The sequence below is a fragment of the Rosa rugosa genome, chromosome 2 (genome assembly GCF_958449725.1).
Source record: "Rosa rugosa chromosome 2, drRosRugo1.1, whole genome shotgun sequence".
Lineage (NCBI taxonomy): Eukaryota > Viridiplantae > Streptophyta > Magnoliopsida > Rosales > Rosaceae > Rosa > Rosa rugosa.
Genome location: NC_084821.1, coordinates 62,699,199 through 62,719,598, shown reverse-complemented (window position 1 = coordinate 62,719,598; position 20,400 = coordinate 62,699,199). Strand labels below are relative to the sequence as shown.

At 37.0% G+C, this 20,400-nt stretch overlaps 3 protein-coding genes across 21 annotated transcripts; 2 read left to right on the top strand and 1 right to left on the bottom strand.

Annotated features, from left to right (window-relative positions):
* Nucleotides 1-759: 759 nt before the first annotated feature.
* Nucleotides 760-2,452, top strand: LOC133731248 (uncharacterized). Its single transcript, XM_062158667.1, has 7 exons — nt 760-874; nt 975-1,081; nt 1,168-1,329; nt 1,405-1,526; nt 1,664-1,767; nt 1,871-2,042; nt 2,125-2,452. The coding sequence occupies exons 1-7, from the start codon at nt 760-762 to the stop codon at nt 2,450-2,452; spliced, it is 1,110 nt and encodes a 369-aa protein (XP_062014651.1).
* A 564-nt stretch (nt 2,453-3,016) lies between these two features.
* LOC133729185 (putative F-box/LRR-repeat protein 23) lies at nt 3,017-6,717 on the top strand. The gene is made up of 3 exons (XM_062156676.1): nt 3,017-3,417; nt 3,753-4,652; nt 5,696-6,717. The coding sequence occupies exons 1-3, from the start codon at nt 3,107-3,109 to the stop codon at nt 6,267-6,269; spliced, it is 1,785 nt and encodes a 594-aa protein (XP_062012660.1). The 5' UTR covers nt 3,017-3,106; the 3' UTR covers nt 6,270-6,717.
* Nucleotides 6,718-13,325: 6,608 nt separating this feature from the next.
* Nucleotides 13,326-18,193, bottom strand: LOC133729183 (uncharacterized). 19 transcript variants are annotated; one of them, XR_009856281.1, is made up of 8 exons: nt 17,861-18,176; nt 17,403-17,603; nt 16,925-16,964; nt 14,862-15,090; nt 14,485-14,547; nt 14,209-14,248; nt 13,843-13,922; nt 13,326-13,735 (listed from the first exon to the last, which is right to left on the bottom strand). XR_009856281.1 is itself a non-coding variant. In XM_062156669.1 (7 exons), the coding sequence occupies exons 2-7, from the start codon at nt 17,499-17,501 to the stop codon at nt 13,642-13,644; spliced, it is 414 nt and encodes a 137-aa protein (XP_062012653.1). In that variant the 5' UTR covers nt 17,502-17,758; nt 17,861-18,193; the 3' UTR covers nt 13,326-13,641. The 19 variants fall into 19 exon arrangements, 7 of the variants coding, with proteins under 7 accessions (XP_062012653.1, XP_062012655.1, XP_062012652.1 ...); XR_009856282.1 differs by having other exon boundaries at nt 14,490-14,547; XR_009856284.1 differs by having other exon boundaries at nt 13,326-13,719; nt 13,843-13,907; nt 17,861-18,174.
* Nucleotides 18,194-20,400: the final 2,207 nt, after the last annotated feature.

The following is a 20,400-nucleotide window of genomic DNA, read 5'->3' as shown; positions in this document are numbered from 1 at the left end:
GAAGAAGTTTATGAACAGGAAACATAAGATTTTCCCTACTTACATGTCTGAAAGCCTTTTCCCTTGTGGTACAAGGAACTGGCTCTAATTAACTCCTATTAATACCAGCGTACTAAAGCTAAGATAGCATTGGTCTCAATCGTATGCATTGCAGATTTGTAGTTGCAGGTCCATCTCTGTCACTTTTTTTTTGTATGTTTGTTAATTGTACTTCTTATCCGGTCAGGTAGGATCCTATGTATATTTGAAAAACATTGTTGTTATTGAGATACTTGTTCTTCAGACTATATAGATATACCGCTATACACACACACACACACATAATAATAATAATCTCAAAAGAAACTCTATTTAAATTGTGATAATCAGTAAAAACAGGTTATTTTTTATTTTGTTTTTTGAACAATTTGAAAGGTAGAATGTGTAGTACTTTTTAGTATTATTCCTGTCATCTTCAGCTTTGAAAAGTATATATACTACCAGATCTGTGTGTCCTTATACTTTTTCCATGAAACTCTAGAGCTTGTTGTCTGCACCGTGGATATATATCGACTAGATTTTGAATAAGATTTCCACCATATACATGTTCTAAATGAGAACTATCTAGCGCTTTCTCTTAGCCAAAATCTGTGAACAGCTCGTCTGTGCTCATTTAGTACACGTATGAAACAATTTTCGAAGAGCACGTACTCAAGAAGGGGCATATGACAGTGTCATATATTTGGATTTTTTTTATCTTCGCAGAGTATCAGGATCAAAATGCGTTTGAGAAAACCAATCAAGCTAGAGAAGGGGACAATCACTCTTGCTTTTCCATTCAAGGAAGGCATTATGATTGGGGTTGATTCTAGAATCACGCGGAAACAAACTATAGGTAAGTAAACTCAAAAAAATTTCTTTGTTTTCAAGTATACTCACCATAAGTTTGCACTTGTATACTTAAAATCCTATCTCATTATATTTCTTATTTTCAGTTTCAGACAAGAAGCAGAAGTTTTTTGAAATATCATCTAACATATTTTGTACAATGATGGGGAGAGTTCATGTCTGGGAAAACATGGCCCTATATGTGCAGCAAAAGGTAAAGGCACTTATGATTGTCCAGCTCTAGAATTTGACTTAAATTTTGAACAAAAACAAACCAAGTACTGGCTTGATACAATACAGGTAAAGAGCGAAGAACGTCTTCGCTGTGCACCTGCAACAGTTTCATATGCAGCAGAAAAGGCGCTTGAACATTTAGAGTACGAATTCAGTGACTATGAATATATGGAGGATGAAGAGGAATTAATATTTGGCACTATCATCGCTGGATGGCAAAAAACAACGGTAACCAACTGAATTAAGAGTCTCAGTTTGTTCATTAATTTGTAATGATTTAACTTTTAGCCTTTTTTGGTGCAGGGTTTTGAACTTTATAGTGTTAACCTGGATGGCAACAGGGCTTGGAAGACAGACTGTAAAAGTTTAAGTTCAACAATACTAGGATCTGGTGCTAAATATGCTGGGCGTGTTATGGACTCAGTGTAAGTTTTTCTTCAAATGTACGCACACAAACACTTCAGTTTCACTGGTTAGCCGGCCTATGCATATAAGAATAGCAATTGCCTGCGATAATGAAGTTCGATCGATTCTACTAACGTGGGCTGCTTTTATATGCTAGTAACAACTTCTACGACATGTCTAGTGAAGGTGCTGCCGACTTTGCCCTAAAAGCACTTTTTATGGCAACCTTTTATGATAAGTGGTGTGGAGGGACTCTACATGGTAACAGATCTAGCCTGTATCTTCTCTTTAAATCGGATAAACATATGAATTCACCCCTCACATTTTTTCACCATCTTTTTCTTGGTTTTGTGTTTCCATCCAGTTTATCATGTGCATGAAAATGGATATCAAGAGAAACGCAGCCTCGATGCTTTAGAAGTCTACTCGCGATATTACAACATTTACGACCTTTACACATATGAACCAATGACGTTTTTGTTGCTGTATTCTACAGATTACCAACCCATTGCTGGCGATGATCTCATAAACCTCGGGTAAATATAAATCATAATCTTTCTTCCCACCGTTTAGACTTGTTAATTCATTGAATATCATCCTCATTTTTAATTTTAACAGATCAGATGAAGGGCTAGTGGCAGCTCATCTTGTAGCAAAGAAGCGAGACTTTAACATCCACCGCCTCGTGTTCAACTCTGAGAATGAGGCTTCAACAGCATACGAAGCTATTGCTAAAGTTGAGCCTAGAGGTGCATCTAGGTTCCCGCGTCTGCAAAATTTTCGTCTTTGTGAATTAAAAATAAAGAGTAAAAGAGTTCCAGTATATGTCCAAAAAAGCTCAAGCGAATTGTTGCAAAGCATATGCGAATTGCCTCCAGCTCCAGAGACCAACCAATGTTGGCTGCCACGCATAATCAGATTGCCTTCATGTTTCGGGTGTGCATGAGATACATTAGCTATCTACCATATTTGAATAGCCACCTGCCCACTTAATTTCTGATATCCATCCTCGATCAAAGATGGATATCAGGAGGTGCGCAAGTGGCTATTAAAAAAGCAGTACTGTTGGAATGATATTTGTGTAACATGGTCAAAATTAATTTAAAATCTTAGATTTCAAATTTTGTCCGAGTTGTGCATGCTAAATTGCTAATTAAAATTTCAGGCATTACTTAATCTCGACAACAAAACCATTCGAGTCTCATAGCCGTTCACACTCTAAGCTTCTCTTAACTCAGTACTATTTGGTCGTACCATTTGGTCTAGTCTCGTTAGTCTCTCATTTGTAAGTACGTAAAAGGTGATGAGTCGAACTCATGAATAAGTAGTTATTATGATTCTCAGTTATTAATGTGAGAAAGAACAAAAGAATATATATCGAACATTATTTTTTTCTTTCCTTTCTTTGTTAGTTTCGAGTTTTGGCTCCGTTTAGGGTTGCTTCACTTGCCCAATATAATTTATTGGCCCAGCCCAGCATTCCAATATTTCATGTTCTTAAAGAGTAGAGACCGCTCACTCCCTCACTCCTCCATTTTCCCTGAAACAAACCGCTGTAATCCCCAAAACCAAGCCATTCAGAAACCCTCAAACCAAAGCAATGGCCGAATCCGGCCGATGCCGAAGGCGAAACTGGACGGAACTCCCCGACGAGTTAACGGCGGCGATTCTTTCACGGCTGGGAGCGGTGGAGATCCTGGAGAGCGCTCAGAAAGTTTGCATGAAGTGGCGCAAAATATCCAAGGAGCCTCTCTTCTGGCGCAAAATCGACATGCGCAACGATGGTGATCTTGATGACTGTGACTACGAGTCCATGTTCAGCCACATCGTTGATCGGAGCTCCGGTAATGTCGTCGATATCAATATCGAGCACTTCGGCACCGACCAACTACTCACCTTTATCACCAGAAGGTACTTCATTTATTCCTATCAAACGCAAGGGCTTTAGAAATTTGAAATATTTTTCGCTCAATTTCGGAGTATTATTATTCTGTGGTGTTTGTTATGTGATGATTAAACTGGTTATAAGGCTTCTATTGATGTAGATTAGTCATAATCTGTGGATGTGTCGATTGCGCACATTTCTTTGGGCATTTGTTCACTGTCATATAGTTCTAAGTACAGAGATATATGTTGGATTTTATGCATTTGAATCTTAAGGAGTTATTATGTTGATTTAGAGTTTTGCAGGCGGATTTTCTGTTTTTGTGCAACAGCTAACATGTGTATGTAATACTTGTCGATAGTGCGAGTACAGTCAGGCGCATCCGACTATTTTCTTGCGATGAGGTGTCAGATGAGGGATTGAGTAGAATGGCTTCGAAACTGCGGTTGTTGGAGGAACTTGACATTTCATTGTGCGCTGGTATCTCACATGAAGCTGTAAAAGCAGTTGGGCGCTCTTGCCCTCTTTTGAAGTCATTCAAATTCAACAAGGAGTGGTGCAGATTCTCTGATGATGAGTCTGACTCTGATGAGTATGGGTCTGACTTTGATGTGCATGACTTTGATGATAGTGATGACGATTATGCACATGCTCCTTTTGCTCGTGCTCCTGTTGTTCATGCTCCTGTTGCTCATGCTCGTGTTAGAAAAGATGACAATGTAGATGCACTTGCTATAGCAGGAACGATGCAAGATTTACACCACCTCCAGCTTTATGGGAATAAGCTTACAAATGATGGCTTGAGAAAAATTCTTGATTGTTGTCCTCATCTTGAGTCACTTGATCTGCGCCTTTGCTTCAATCTCAATATGGGGATAGATTTAGAAACAAGATGTGCTGAACGGATTAAAAGGTTGTGGCTTCCCCATGATTCCATAGAGGGAAAAGAATTTACCGCTAGATCAGATGGGTACTGCTTTAAATGGGTTGAACTCCCAGATAACATTACTATGTCGATACTGTCACGGCTTGGAACAATTGATATCCTGGAGAGTGCTCAGAAGGTATGCATGAAGTGGCGCAAAATCTGCAAGGAACTGAAGTGGAACACCATAGACATGCGCAATGATAGTGCTCCTGACATTACCTTCGACTTAGAGAAGATGTGCCGCCATGTTGTGGATCTTAGTTGTGGTAATTTGGTTGATGTGAATGTTGAGGACTTTATCTCGGATGAGCTCCTAGAGTATATCACTGATAGGTATGTAGTTTGCTGCTTTTATTATTGTTTTGGTTTCTTAGTATTAAGCTGCAAGTCGGACATGGAATTTTATTTATCTAGTTTCATAGTTTGTATAGGTTTAAATGTTTAATTAATAAGTTTACTAGGAGGTGCTATTCTAGATATTCTTCACTGTGTTTGTGTGTGCAATATTTCATTGCAGATGGATTTGTGCATTTAGGTGAGTGGATCACTAAAAGTGGATTCCATTTGTAATGATTAAACTGGTGGAATGGCATATATTTGGTATGATTCATTAGACGTCTTATCAACTTGTGAAAGAGTTAGAGGTGATCAATTCTGTGGAGGTGTAAATGTCATGATTTAGAAGAAGATAAAAAAAAAATCAGGAAATATTTTGTAATAGGACTACTAACCTCTGAAGTCATCCCTGTATCCTTCTATATTAAAGTAATATAGTATATATGAAGTGAATCATATCGAAAGGACTTAATTCTTACTGTTGAGGGAAAGCTTAATGTTTTTAAGAGGGAGCCCAGTTTGAAAAGAAAATAGCAAATAATATATTGTCTATGTTCATTATTAATTATTTGGTATTCTCTTTTTGAACCCGGTTCCTTCTTAAATCTGTAGGATGCTCCAAAGTTTTTGAAGGAATGTGATTGAATCTGAAAGATGCAAGAAATAATTTTTGCAATGAGCTGTTACCCATTGTATCCTGTTTTTGTTTGTGGTTAATTGGTTATTATTTACCTCTAGAATATATATTTTTTGCTGTTAAGTTAATTAGTTATTGTCTTTGATCCTCTCTAGCGAAAGTGCTGGGAGAAGTGTTACAGAACTTGAAATAGATAGCACATGAAAACAGAGTATCCCTCCCTGTAAACTCATAAGACATTGTGGACTGTAGATCTTCTAGGATGTCCTAGAGCTTCTGTTTTCTTTGATATTGTTCCCCACACCCACACACATGTACATATATCTTTGAATTTATGTCAGTTCAGTATGTGTATTTCTGCCTTGTTGCAACTGGTTTACACATTCCTCTTCAACTTTTGTAGTTCGAGTGGAATCAGACGCCTGCGACTTGTGTGTTCTTATTACATATCAGATGAGGGATTGATTGAAGTTGCATCAAAACTTCCGCTGTTAGAGGATCTTGACATCTCATTATGCGGAAATCTGTCTCATAAACCTGTGAAAGTGCTTGGGCACTCTTGCCGTCTTTTGAAATCATTCAAATTGAATAAAGAATGGCACAAATATTCAGACAACTTCTTTGAAGAGATTATTGATGATGAAGGTCCTTGGAGTAAAGATGACGATGCACTTGCTATTGCAGGAACGATGCATGGTTTATACCACCTGCAGCTTTTTGGGAATCAGCTGACCAATGATGGCTTAAAGGCAATTCTTGATGGTTGTCCTCATCTTGAGTCACTAGATCTTCGCTATTGTTTCAACCTTAATCTGGAGGGAGATTTGGGAAGAAGATGCACTGAACAAATTAAAAGATTGTTGCTTCCCAAAGATTCAATTGCTGGATATGGATTTCTGCCTTCTACCGATTGGCAAGCTCCCAGATCACCCAAATATAATGGAGGTTGGGGCTGGGACCCTTTTGATGATTATTGATATGCTTTTCTCTTGGTTATGAGGATTGTGAATTGTCATGTGGGATTGATGAAGTGACACCCTCTAGCTGCTGAAATACCTGGGAGATAGTGGTCTTGAATTAATTTAAAGGGGAAAAGAAACTTCATCAATCCAACTGGTTTAGACCTCCTCTTCGACAGGCGTAGTTCTGGGATGGTATTTCAAGACCTTTTGAATTTTGTGGTTACAGCTGTGGCTGTAGGCACTTTCCTTGGGAAGGAAATGAGACCTGTGTTTTCTTTAGTGCTGATTCCTTTTGTAGTTTTCTGTCATCTCTTCCTTGGATGCTTTGCAGACTGTTTAATGTTAAGTTTTCTATTCCATCATGAAAGATTTAACTAGATTTCATATAATTTGGCATATTTAGCTTTTAGACGTTGCCTGTATATTTAGTTTATTCTGGATGATGAAATGTTTTATGTCTACAGTTCTATTGGTGACATATACTCTTATGCTCATTAGTCATGACTAAATCTGTTCTGTTTTGTTCTCTGAATATCTACCAGTTCAAGCCCCAAATGATATAGCTTTATAAAATAACTATGCTTTTGATTTTTAATTTTTGAAGAACAGTGATAATTCTTGTTTGTTTCTTTTACTAATTTTGAATTGTTTGCTAATATTGATAATCTCTGTTTGAGATTTCATCGCACTAAATTTTTTAAATTTTTGAAGAGTAGTGTTAATTTTTCTTTTTTTCTTACTAATTTTCATTATTTGCTAATAGTTTTAATCTCTGTTCGAGATTTTTTTTGGAATAATCTCTGCTCAGGATTTTATCCCACTGAGTTTGACTCAATTATAATTTATTGAGAAATCAAATTTTTTCTTCTTTCTTTTTTCTCAACCAAATAAAAGAATTTTAGCGGAGCTGAGCCTCTCAGTTAGGCTAGGTTTCAAACTCCTTTAAAAAAAAAAATTAAAAAAAAAAAAGAACTTTGGCGCCAAAAGCCCATGGGCCTAGAAGAAACCAAAGTAGTCCTGCCCAACACTCCAAAGTCCAAACACAGCATTCAAAACGTCTCACCCGCTCAATCCTCCTCCATTTCACAACTGAAACTCTCAAAACCAAACAGTGAAACCCTAAACCCCACAATCACAAATTCACAATGGCCAAATCCTCCCGAAGACGCAAGAGAATCTGCCGAAACTGGACGGAGCTCCCTGAGAAAGCTATGGCGTCGATACTCTCACGGATCGACGGAGCTCCCTGAGAAAGCTACGGCGTCGATACTCTCACGGCTCGGAGCGATCGAGATCCTGGAGAGCGCTCAGAAAGTGTGCATGAAATGGCGCAAACTCTGCTAGGACCCTTTCATGTGGAGCAAGATTGACATGCGAAACAATGGTGAGATTAACTACGACTTGGAGGAGATGTGCCGCCACGCCGTTGATCGGAGCTCCGGTTATCTTGTTGATATTAACATCGAGTACATCGGCACCGATGAGCTGCTCGAATACGTCACTGAAAGGTACTAATCTTTTTGTTGGATATTGTGATTTATGTCTGGAGAGCAGTTCAATTTATCTATGTATCATGTATGATGTTGATTTTCCGGAGTTGTTCTTCATTCTCTGTTATAAATTGTAAAACCATGGAATGGGGGTCTGGTGATTTAACTGGGTAAAACTACTTTCTTTCTCATTCGCAAAGTGTTAATGTCCGCAGTGTCACCTGTCATGTATTGGTTAAACTGGTTACATAAGGCAGCCATTGTTTTTTTGAGTAAAATGACTCCACCGTTACATTTATACTTAAAAGATGTTTGAGGTTTGAATTTGACCCATTTCGAAGCCATACCTGTAAAAACCTCTAATTTTACAATGTTATATGTGTATTGGACAGTTTTATCTGTGGTTTGTTTTCTATGAATACAGAAGTTGTAATGTTGTAAGGCTGCAGATAATGGGGGATATAGTCTAATGTCATTCAAAGCATGCATATTTACTGTTTATATATATGGGGGTAGGGTTCATCTAGTCACTCGGTCACCAAGGGATATTTCTGTGAGCATTTGTTCTCTCTGATATCATTCAAAGCACGTGAATATTTACATTCATTTGCATCTAGGGTAGTGTTCACGTGGTCACTTTTGAATTTAATATCAAGATTGAGATTAAATGATTATATGTGTAATAATCTAACTCTTGATATTAAAATCCAATGATAAGTGTTTAATATTATGTTGATGTTGAATTTCTTAGACTTCATTTATGTATGTTTAACAACTTACATAGTTATCTAACGCCTTTCTTAGTTCGCGTGGAATCAGACGCCTCCGCCTATTATATTGTGATGACATATCTGATGGGGGATTGAGTAAAGTGGCTTCAAAACTTCCGTTGTTGGAGGAACTTGACATTTCTCTATGTCAGAATATCTCGCATAAAGCTGTGGAAATGGTTGGGAGCTCTTGCCCTCTTTTGAAATCATTCAAGTTCAACAAAGAGTGGTGTCAGTTCTCACATGATGGACGTGGACCTTATGAGTTTCATTTCAGTAATCATTATCCACGTATTCTTAAAGCTTACCGGAAAAGAAATCAAGTAACTTTTCCTGGGATTTTAGATTACGATGCAGAGGCACTTGCTATAGCAGGAACCATGCATGGTTTACGACACCTCCAGCTTTTTGGGAATAAGTTGACAGATGATGGCTTGAGAAGTATTCTTGATTGTTGTCCTGATCTTGGCTCACTTGATCTGCGCCATTGTTTCATTCTTAATATGGAGGGAGATTTGAGAAGAATATGTGATGAACGAATTGGGAAATTGTGGCTTCCCCATGATTCCACTGAGGGCAAAGAATTTGTTGCTAGATCTGAAGCTTATTGGTTTAAATGGACAGAACTCCCAGACCATGTTACAGCGCTGATACTGTCACAGCTGGGGGGATTGACCTCCTCACCTCCGCTCAGAAGGTCTGTTCGAAGTGGTTCTGAATCTGCAAGGACCCGCTTATGTGGCGCACCATTGACATTTGATATTAACAACTACAAGCCCTTCTTCTTCCATGAGTTGTGCGAACATGCAATTGAACGTAGCTGTGGTAAGATGGTCGATATCAATGTTGAGAACTTTGGAACCAATGATCTCCTTAAATATCATATCGCTGAGAGGTATTTCATTATCACCGGTTTTGGATTATTTATAATAATGATAAGTCTGTAGTACTACATTTTAACATGATTCTGGGGAAGTCTGTTACTTTATTTTTAGTTGTTTGGTCTAGATGTTGCTGAATGTTTGATTGGTCTTGCTTAGTATTCTCCTTATGTTGATTGGCTGTTAACAATTACTACTAAACTGAATTTGCCTCAAATTCTAATTAAAAATTTTTTTGGGATAGCTTAGAAAGAAGTTGTGTTCTGGGGTTCAATCTAAAAGACATTTTAACTGCTAAAGTGTATTAGAAATTTGAAATTACATCAGCATGTTAAAAGATGAATGTAAAATGCTTCAGTGTTTATTTCCTTATCGAAAAGTTTTGAGAAAATCAGAAAAAAACCCAAAAAATGAAGCTCCTATTAAGAAAAACTCATTCCTATATTTTCTTTTAATCTACATCCATTCACATTATTAAACCTTCCTTATAGGTTTTAAGTCTATAATTAAGTTTTTTCACGTTTTTTTAGTTTGACTATTTTACCCTTCTGATTGAATAAGGAAAATATTCCTCAAATATAACTGTTTTTTTTTTTTTTGAATTTAAATATGGCATCAGTTTAAAACACAAATTAGAATTTAATACAATCAATTTATTTTCCCTTATTTAAAAACGATTAATTGCCTTAATTATTGTATATCTCTTCCTTTATGATTTGATCTATATATTTGCCATTTTTCAGTAGATATGTTTGTGTAGATTTTCCTATTATTAGATATCTCAACGTGATTAATCGCCTTAATTATAATATATAACTGATGCCATATTTTAGGAGATATGTTTGTGTAGATATTCCTTATTTTTAAAAAGATTAATTGCCTTAATTATTGTATATCTCTTCCTTTCAGATATTTGCTAATTTTTAGTAGATATGTTTGTGTAGATATTCCTATTAGATTTCATAGATTTCTCAACGTGATTAAACATTTTTTTGTGGAGATATTTCTATTATTTGATAGCACCTAAACTCTAGGTGGGAGTATTCTTTAGCCATCAAGAACTTGTAGAATCTATTGAGAAACAATAAGAAGAAAAAGAAACATGCAATCAAGAACTTGTAGGGTCTATTATACCTATTCAATAGCATAAACCCTGAAAAATAACAAAACAAATACCTCTTCGTCAAGAAGACACACACCTATTGAATAGGTAGCAAACACAATGCTCATCAACCGTGCCAATCGGATTAAAGGGATATGCAGTTGAACAAAGGCAACCCACCAACCTCTAATTGTGCGATCCATTTATATCACAATCACAATTTGAAATCAAAAACATAATCGCATGATTGCGGCGAAGGTCGCACCTAAACTCTAGGTGGGAGTATTCTTTAGCCATCAAGAACTTGTAGAATCTATTGAGAAACAATAAGGCCCCGTTTGGTTCGCAGGAATGTCAAAATTGGAAAAGGATTTATTTTCCTTTCCAGACGGATATGGAGTGGAATATGTTTTGGTATTTCCATGTGAGTGTTTGGAATATTACTAGAAATTAAATTTTGGAATTAGTTTTTCATTTCTATTGTAGTGTTTGGTAAGTCATAAGAATGAAATATGAAATTATAATTTTCAATAATGCCCTTTTACTAATTAAAGTACATCAATTTATAAGGAATACTAGCAAGTAAGCCCGCGCGATGCTGCGGGATTGTTTTTCTGAATTTCTCTAAGAAGCGTTAACTGAAATTGTTGTTATTTTACAAATTGTGAAAAGAGGATTAGTATAAAGGGTCCTTGACCCAAAGCCCCAAAATGAGTAAAAGTTATCCCACTTACCCCAGCAACAGATTTTTATTCCTCCTTACCCAATTTAACATAGAAAGACAATTTTACCCTTAATCAAATTTATTAACTCCACATATGCCTTCGATCTCTCTCTCTACCCCCTCTCTCCTCCGATCTGAAACACACTCTCTCTCTCTCTCCACCTCCGGCAGGCGTCGATCCTCTCTCTCTCTCTCTCCACCTCCGGCCGGCGTCAATTCACTCCCCGATCTCCAACTCCTGCGCGGTTCGACCTCTAGCCCAGATTCCGCTGCAGCTCGCCAGTGAGCTCGGCCGCGTCCAACCGCCGTCGTGATGAGTTATTTTTGTTCGGCCGAATTCTGGTCATGTTTGTCCTCGAGCTAAGTTTAGCTCTGGATATGGGTTGGCTCGGTTCTCATGTTTGGCACGACACTCTGTATTGTGAGGGAATTGGAAACTGAAAACTGAAGTTACTTTGGATATGAATTTTTATTGATTTGTCCTTCACTTATTTTGCAGCATGTCGGTGGAGAAAAATCCCGGAAACCGAATGCTTGGTCGTCGTGAGACTGTGAATGGGAAGGTATATCATAGTTGCAGACTATCTATGACCTTCCTGTGCATGGCTAGCTATCTGGCTTGCTCTTTAAGTTTGTAGCTAATAGGAATTTTTGGCGCTGTTTGCAGGCTGGTAAATATGTGTGGTTAACTTACAAGCAATTAAGTATATGACGTGGTAGTAAAAGTTGGCAATTCCATGCGCACTCTTTGGTTTGGCAGAAGTATGTCATCATCTGCTTTGATTGGCTAGTGTCGTAGTCAAAAGTCTTGTTCCAGAGGAATATGTGTAAATTTCAAATTAATGAATTTATTGCTAAATGCAGGGAGACAAATGTGGTATATTTGGTGCCAATTGCCCAGAATGGATTATGAGCATGGAGTTATATTGTCTTTATTGAAGTTTCATTTTCATGTGTATCTTCTTCTAAACGAACTGCATATGTTTCGAGCCATGGATCATTTGAATGACCTTTCGTCATCTTTGAGCTTTGCGTCTTCTTATCTATCGAATGGATCAAGTGGTAACTATGTATCTGACGTTTTCAAATTGATATAATCTCTTCGTTTTTTTCTTTAATCAAAGTTTTATTTGTCTAATTTTAGGAAGATTAGTTCTCATTCCGGCTACTGAAAGTTCTATTGGAGGGCAATAGACGTCTATTGGGGGGCAATACATGGCCAATAGTCGTCTATTGGGGGGCAATAGACGTCTATTAGGGGGCAATAGACGTTTTGAATTGATGTAATCTCCTCATTTTTTTTCTTTAATTAAAGTTTTATTTGTGTAGTTTTAGGAAGATTAATTACCATTTTGGTAATCTAAACGTCTATTGGGGGGCAATAGACGTCTACTGTGGGGCAATACATGGCTGATAGTCGTCTATTGGGGGGAAATACATGGCTGATAGTCGTCTATTGGGGACCAATAGACGTCTATTGGGGGCAATAGACGTCTATTGGGGGCAAAAAAACTTTCCGGTGAGATTTTCAGCAATTTCCGGTGAGCGGCAGCCGGTGACCGGTGACCGGATTCCGGCCAACTTTTTCCGGAATCCGGTCACCGGTCACCGGATTCCGGCAAAAGTTGGCCGGAATCCGGCGACCGGTGACGGGCTCTGGCGACCGGCGGCTGGTGACGGGCTCCGGCGAAGTCTCTTATAGTTTCTCTCTCTTCCATTTTCTCTCTCTCTCTCTCTCTAAGTAACAAAGGGGTGAGGGGTAAAATGGTATTAAAAAAAAAATTAAAACAAAAAAAAAATCTTAATGGGGTATTAGGGAAGACTCCCTTAGAGTGTATTGAGTAAGAGAGAATTAAAAAAACTTAATGGGGTAAGGGAGAAAAAAATCCCTAGAAATGGGGTAAATGGACAAAACCCCTAGTATAAAAAAGAAAACTCATCCAAAGAATAAAAGAAACTTGAACTTTTTTTTGAAAGGAGAAACTTGAGCATTAATCTAACAGTGATTTGAAGAGTCCGAGAATTCCAAAACATGCTGCAAACGTAAAACTTAAAATGGGCATTGTTTGGACCATCCTTTTCTAGACCAAAGAGATCAAACATATAGAGGTTCAAAAACACAGTATATTAAACCTGAAAGTGAATCCAAGCTATTAAAATCAATTGTACAGATGAAATGTTAAATAGCTAAATAATCGCATGCAACAAAAGGTTATCTATCATTCTCATAAAAGATGTCCTGGTCCTGACACTCTTCCTGAATCGGTAAATCCCATCTTCAGGTACCACTATATCTGGATCTCTATCCGCTCTCCAGTAGTTTCATTATCTAGACCATATGGCTTGACTTGGTTTTTAGGTTTTTTATCAATGCCAATAACTATATCAATGTTGGCACATTCTTCTTGAGACAACCTATGTCATTGAAGCTGGTCTATGATTTCTTCCGAGTTGGCTCCATTACTCGATGTTCTTAACACCATACCAAAGCCCATCAACTGAGATGAAAGTACACTGGAGATAAATATTACTCGTCAAAAAATATTTAAGATATTGCAAAAATGATACAGGATGTCTAAAAATTTATTAAACTCTTGAGCATATCAAATAGTTTTACATACCCTCTGACTGAGGCGTAATAAGTAGTGAAGATAGTGTGGCAGTCACCAAATAGCACATGATCATACTGCATAAACACAACCTGACATCTCAGGCATATCACTGATAAAACTTAATCATAACAATGAAAATGCTAATAAAGAGCTTTGGATATTATTAACAACTATGGTTATAAGAAAATGTAAGACTTTAAAATAAGTGTTTCAATTGGACAAACTAACAACAATAGAAGATCCAAACATATCAATCTTATCTGCATTATCTATCTGTCAAAATTTCCCAATAATAGGAAAAACCAAAAAGGACCAAATGTTCAGAGATTGATCATTTTAATTTATTTGCAGAGATAATCCAGTAAGTTCAATTACCTTGGTGGTTTTGCTGCCTCGATATATATAAACTGCAAGCCTACAAATTTGAAAGGGCCAAGGAATGAAATCAGAAGATCATGACACCAAAACATAAAAAAAGTAACAATTTCAGCCTCAAAAGCACAAAAACTTGCATGACAACAAACAAATCCCAATGTTGATCAACAAAAAATGGAAATAACGACATCCCAACAACAAATAACATTAAAAAAAAAAAGATTGAAAAAAAAAACACTAAGAAATCGAATCAAATATAGGAGGGGATTCAGTTACCATACTATTTTCAGCAGGATTTTCCTCTGGCATGTTTATGATTGTATCAATGAGTGCTTTAAGCTGGCAAAGATATTAAAGGTGACTTGTTCAGCATACCAAAGATCCTATCTTTAAAAGTTGTGCATGCTCACACCATTATGTTGGAGACTAATCTATTAAAAGTAAATAGGAATGCAGATACAAATTTTCTGATGAGTGGACCAGTACTCACGTACTCTTGCTTAGTAAAACAGTGTAATTAAAGGAAAAGATATCTAGAAGTTGCAGGAGCTCTATTATTGACACATATAGTCAAGGTCAGGGAATGGCTTCAACTACTCCTCTCATTCCTACTGTCCGAAAATTGCAGGCATATTTGTCTTCTATAGGCTTACCAATTATAAACGATTAATTCGTAATAGGATGGTAGATACAGATAATGGCTCATCATGGCACCAATCTTATTTGAAGAGTAATCTAAGTCCCTCTCTGTCTGGCCACCTTGTGAGGAACTTTTAGAAGTTGCATTGTGTCTTCAGCTCATATATGACTGCAGCTCTCTATATCAATGCTTGTGGGTTTTCGCCTTTAGGATTTGGCTTGGTTTCTGTTAATGCCAACAGCCTAGATAAAAAACAATGGTATGTAAGGATTACAATAAGATAAATTAGCTAGCTTGTAAACTACATTTCGATTTAGTTTCTTAATCCACAAACAGATAGAATCGCAACTATTACTTTTGTTGCAGATCACACCCCTAAAAGTATACAGCTTCTAATATTGATGTCACTTTCCTTGCTGATCATAAATTTTCTATGTTGTGAAATTAGTTATGATGATGTCTTCATGAAAAATCTTATTCTCAATTGGAGGCTATAACCTTTGGGAGTGAGGGCTTCCTGCTACTTTCATTTCAAAAGAACTGAAGTAGCTGTTGCGATATCTTTAAGCTTGCTAAAGGTTATTTGGATTTTAGGACTACTCTGAAAAGCTTAATGAAGGAGAGAAAAACAAAGCAATGCCAAGACCTCCGTCAATCCGCTGTTCATCGATAGACGAAGCTCTCTTTATCATCTCCCACCATTATTACTCTTGTTCCAATAGTGAGTATAAGTGGCTCTCTGTTGACAGATAACTTAGGAAAACATATTGCCGCTCCCCTTAAATACCCAGGCCACCTATCGATGATGGGGAAGTCCAAGCCTGCCTTGCTTATTGGAAATGTGAAACTCTTTCTATGGAAGGTAGACTTAATTAACTGGGTTACCTCCTTCATTCCAGTTTACTAATCAATTGAAATGTATAAATTTTGTTTATGCATCCCTCTAGCATGCTAAAGGAACGAAGAAAACAATACAGAAACAATATTTACAATCTAAAATCAGAATAAGAAAGAAAAACTTTCGAATTATACAATCAATCAAAAGAAACCAAAGGAAATAAAGCGCAAACAATATCAAAGGAGACTTGCTACAGTTTTGCAGCTCAAAAACATTTGAAAGGTCACAACCAAACTGCGATTTAACTATAGGACGCAACTCTCATTACAATATACAATTCTAGAATAATCGAAGTTATCAATATAATCACCATTATCATTTATCAGAGCAAAAAAGAATATTTGCTTCCCAAAATAGGGTCCAATAACAATGATTAGTCAGGTACCTCTGCAGCTATCAGATATATTGAAGGAAATAGAAGGAAACAAAAATAGAAGGAAATAGTGAACTTAAGTGTGAGCCAAGTATGTAAATGGAAAATCTACATGAGTACAGGATCACAGCTTAACTGAAATTTTTCTGAGGTCTAACTACCAAAAGATCGTATGTGCATTTCCAAAAACAAAGACAGAGATCAGAGTTAAGTTGCTCAGCCATAAACAGAAGGAAGCCCCATAAGCTAGATCCCGAAACCTCATAAAGCATCAGTTTAAATTTGGTCAAATAGCAAGAACAAAGAGATGTGTGTCGGTATAATCGGAGCTTCAGCCATATCATTTCATACGTGTTAAGAAGAACAAAAAGTTGCTGCTCATACTTTGTGACTCATAAATAATAGCAGTTTCAATACACTAATGTGTATAAAACAAAATACAATAATGTGGCACAACTCATAGAATGAAGATTGTTGGAAAAGTACCTACAGATATTTCCATATAATTCCTAATTGTACTCCACACAAATAAATTGATCAGCTGAGCATGTGTCACGAACAGAGAGAAAAATAAAGACACAGTCAATCCTTTCCCACATCAACTAATACTTCCTAAAACTGAAATTATATACGTACAAATTTATTACCATTTCAAGTGCATTGAATTATATTTATACATAACATGCCAAAACTCATAGTCCTGCAAGCCTGAGAATATACACGACCCTTCAGGCATGAGCATGGAGAAAAAGGAACCAATCAAATCAATGAATCAACACAAACATTATTGATGAAGAAAAATTACCAGCTAAGGAATCCTTTCGCTCCAACCAAATAGTAGCCAACTGCAAGACAACCATAATAAACAGAAATCAGATAAATTGTTAGCAGAGTAGAGATATATCCATTAAAGAAAAAATTAAAAAGAACAACAATTAGAGTGAAAACACATCCTTAAGGTTGAACCTAAGATTGCAAATCTTAGTTTTTTTGGCATCGATTCAGCACATAAAACAATTGTAAACCATCAAGACATGACATTTCAATTCTTTGCGCATCCAATCATATGTCTTCGTACTTTGAAACTTTTATACCCATAATCATAGTAAAAGTAATGAGTAATTGTAAATAAAGATATTATTACACAGCATCCAAACCCAGAAGCTAAGAACACCAAGGCTACCTCAACAAATGCAGAACAAATTCAACAAAAATTACATGCAACCAAAGACCAAAAACGAAAAATTCACCGATTTCTATAAACTGTCCAAGGAAAAACTCACCTGATGCTTTCGGCTAGTGAGTGGTTGTAATTCAATCCATGAGCATCCATTTCGGCTTGTGAGTGGTTGTAATTCAATCCATGAGCATCCATTTATCATAGGACCAAGCACAGGATATTGAGTTAGAGCCGGTTGGGAAGCTTCTAATCCTGATTGATGAGCCAAGATGAGCCTCTCTGTCTTCCCATCGTCAAGAAGCACCTGCAATCAATGATGAAATAAATACAATCACACTATTTCTTCACAACAGAAATCTGAAACTTGAATTTAGAGATAGCGACTATTTCTTCTCGTCCCTCTGTTCTTCCTCCGTCTCAACCAAGCTTCTGATGAGAATATGTTTGTTTTTCAAGTTTCTAAGCAAGCAGATCGGCGAGGAAACTTTAAGATCGGGATTACCTCTTAAAACCCAGAAGCCAAAAACTTAAAAAGATGAAAACTTTTAACATCGGGATTACCTTTTAAATGCTATAGTACGGATTCTAATCTGAGAACAAATAGACTGCAGGTGAGTTTCACTTGAGCTATTGGAGTGTTGTGGTTAAAGCAAAAGAGCAGCCTCTTCGCTCTCAGAGTCTCTTTCGATCTCTATCACAGTCCCTTTCCTTCTTATCCGCAGCAAACTCTCTCTTCTCACCACTTACACTTATGGAAGTCAATCTTGGTTATACGGTCGTAGAAGAAAGAAGAAACCGATGGAAGCATCTAGTACCTAGGTCAATGGCAGCCAGAGATTGTGGGGGAAAAGCAAGGGCAAAATCGTCCTTTCGACACCCAATGAACAGGTGTGAATAGTAAACCGACCTTTCGTATATTAGTAATTGGTGGGGAATATAAATTTTTAGAGGGATAATTAATGTAATTTTGCCTTTGACAGTGGGAAATGGAAATAGAATACCACCCCTGACTAGGTAATTATTCAGGCTTTATGAGGGAGTCAATTTCCAGTCAAATTTTATTTTTTATTTCCTTTCCAATCTTTAATTACAACCAAACGGCACATCTGAATGGAAAATGAAATTAATTCTCATTCCATACCATGATTTCCTGCCATCCAAACGGGGCCTAAGAGGAAAAAGAAACATGCAATCAAGAACTTGTAGAGTCTATTATACCTATTCATTAGCATAAACCCTGAAAAATCACAAAACAAATACCTCTTCGTCAGGAGGACACGCACCTATTGAATAGGTAGCAAACACAATGCTCATCAACCATGCCAATCGGATTAAAGGGATATGCAGTTGAACAAAGGCAACCCACCAACCTCTGATTGTGTGATCCATTTATATCACAATCACAATTTAAAATCAAAAACATAATCGCATGATTGTGGAGATATTGATACCGGCTTTGAATGTAGAGATTAGGCTTTTGAATGTGGAGATTACATAACCTCCAACGTAGAGGAGAGTTTTCAATTGTTGGAATCAAGGGTTGAGTAATTCCATCGGCAACAAGACTGGATTTTAATATTAATGGTGAATGGGGAATTTGATAGTGGCAGCTTTAGTAATTCTTAACAACATTCAGTTTTAATATTTATCCTATTTAATAGGTTTTTTTTTATTTTGAATAAACCTAATTAATTGGTTTGGGTGTATATTAAAACACTATTATGGATGGATTTATTCTAAAATGGGTGTGTGAATTTGGGTGTAGAATCAAATTCCCCAAAAGTTTTTGCGGTAGGCATGAGTAACTCATTCACATCATACATACTTACATAGGTATAAACATCCTCCGCAATGTTGACAAACTTTTAAATTTTTTCCATCTCGTGTGTAATTATTTGGAATTAAAACTGAAATTCATTTCTGAACTTGCAACAGTTCTACTGGACTCAAACGCCTCAGGTTAGTGACTTCTTTTAGAATAACAGATGAAGGATTTCGTGAAGTGGGTTCAAAATTTCCTCTGTTGGAGGACCTCGACCTTTCAATACATGATTACATGAGGATATCTCACATGAAACTCTAGCATTGGTTGGACGCTCATGCCCTCTTCTGAAATCATTGAAATTTAACAAAAGGTGGTTTGATGAAGGCCGATATAATAACCGGTACAAGCTTGAGCGGAATGACTTTGCACTTGCTATAGCAGGGATGATGCATGGTTTACACCACCTCATGCTTTTTAGGAATACACTGACTAATAAAGGTTTGTGTGCCATTCTTGATGGTTGTCCACATCTTGAGTCGCTTGATATGCGCCAGTGTTTTAATCTTAGATTGGGAGGAAAGGTGGGAAGAAGATGCGCTGAGCAAATTAAAGAACTGCGGCTTCCCCATGATTCTGTCGATGACATTGACCCATCATATCAATTTTTCTTTGATCAGTAGGGATTTTGTTATTGGGATAGAGATGTATTCATGTAGAGTTGGAAACTTTGTGTCCTCTTATGCTTTACATGGTGCTGTTTGTTCAGGAGACAAATGTTAGTTTCACATTTTCCTCATGGTAATATGATCACTACATACATTTATGTTATTACTACAACGATTTAGCTATATGATAATTCCCGTTTCTTATTCAATATAATATATATGATGATATGATCTATTTTCTCTATTATATACATGGCTTCTTTTGTCATTCTCAATTTCTCATGATGACAGTTAAATCATTATTTCTTTGGAGCGATGATAATCATCTTCATTTCAGTCTTGTACCGGAATCTTTGCTATTATGGTCGTCTTCGAGGAAAAATGCCTATATTTTCACTTTGTACTGTCTTAATGATTAGAAAACCATGGACTGCATCTTTTTGTTTCTCAATCTATAACAAATACTACAACAACCCTATGAGAGCAGCGCCGCTCTTCCTCAACCCTAGCCCACCGAGGCTAGGCTATCTACCTCCGGCCACCAACAGCCGATCTCTAAGCCAGCCATGGCTCTGGCCATTACACAGCAACAAAGGATGGAATATGATGGTGCGGGTTCCGACTCAACACCATGGAAGTGCAGAGCAACCTGATTGCCCTCTGCCTATTGC

Coding starts and splice junctions, on each gene's coding strand:
- LOC133729183 (XM_062156669.1), bottom strand. CDS start 17,501: ATGATAAATGGATGCTCATGGATTGAATTACAACCACTCACAAGCCGA. Junction 16,965..17,402: donor TCACTAGCCGAAAGCATCAG/GTGAGTTTTTCC, acceptor GTTGTCTTGCAG/TTGGCTACTATTTGGTTGGA. Junction 13,923..14,208: donor GAGGCAGCAAAACCACCAAG/GTAATTGAACTT, acceptor CTGAGATGTCAG/GTTGTGTTTATGCAGTATGA.
- LOC133731248 (XM_062158667.1), top strand. CDS start 760: ATGCGTTTGAGAAAACCAATCAAGCTAGAGAAGGGGACAATCACTCTT. Junction 1,330..1,404: donor CTGGATGGCAAAAAACAACG/GTAACCAACTGA, acceptor TTTTTGGTGCAG/GGTTTTGAACTTTATAGTGT. Junction 2,043..2,124: donor GATGATCTCATAAACCTCGG/GTAAATATAAAT, acceptor TAATTTTAACAG/ATCAGATGAAGGGCTAGTGG.
- LOC133729185 (XM_062156676.1), top strand. CDS start 3,107: ATGGCCGAATCCGGCCGATGCCGAAGGCGAAACTGGACGGAACTCCCC. Junction 3,418..3,752: donor CTCACCTTTATCACCAGAAG/GTACTTCATTTA, acceptor ACTTGTCGATAG/TGCGAGTACAGTCAGGCGCA. Junction 4,653..5,695: donor CTAGAGTATATCACTGATAG/GTATGTAGTTTG, acceptor CAACTTTTGTAG/TTCGAGTGGAATCAGACGCC.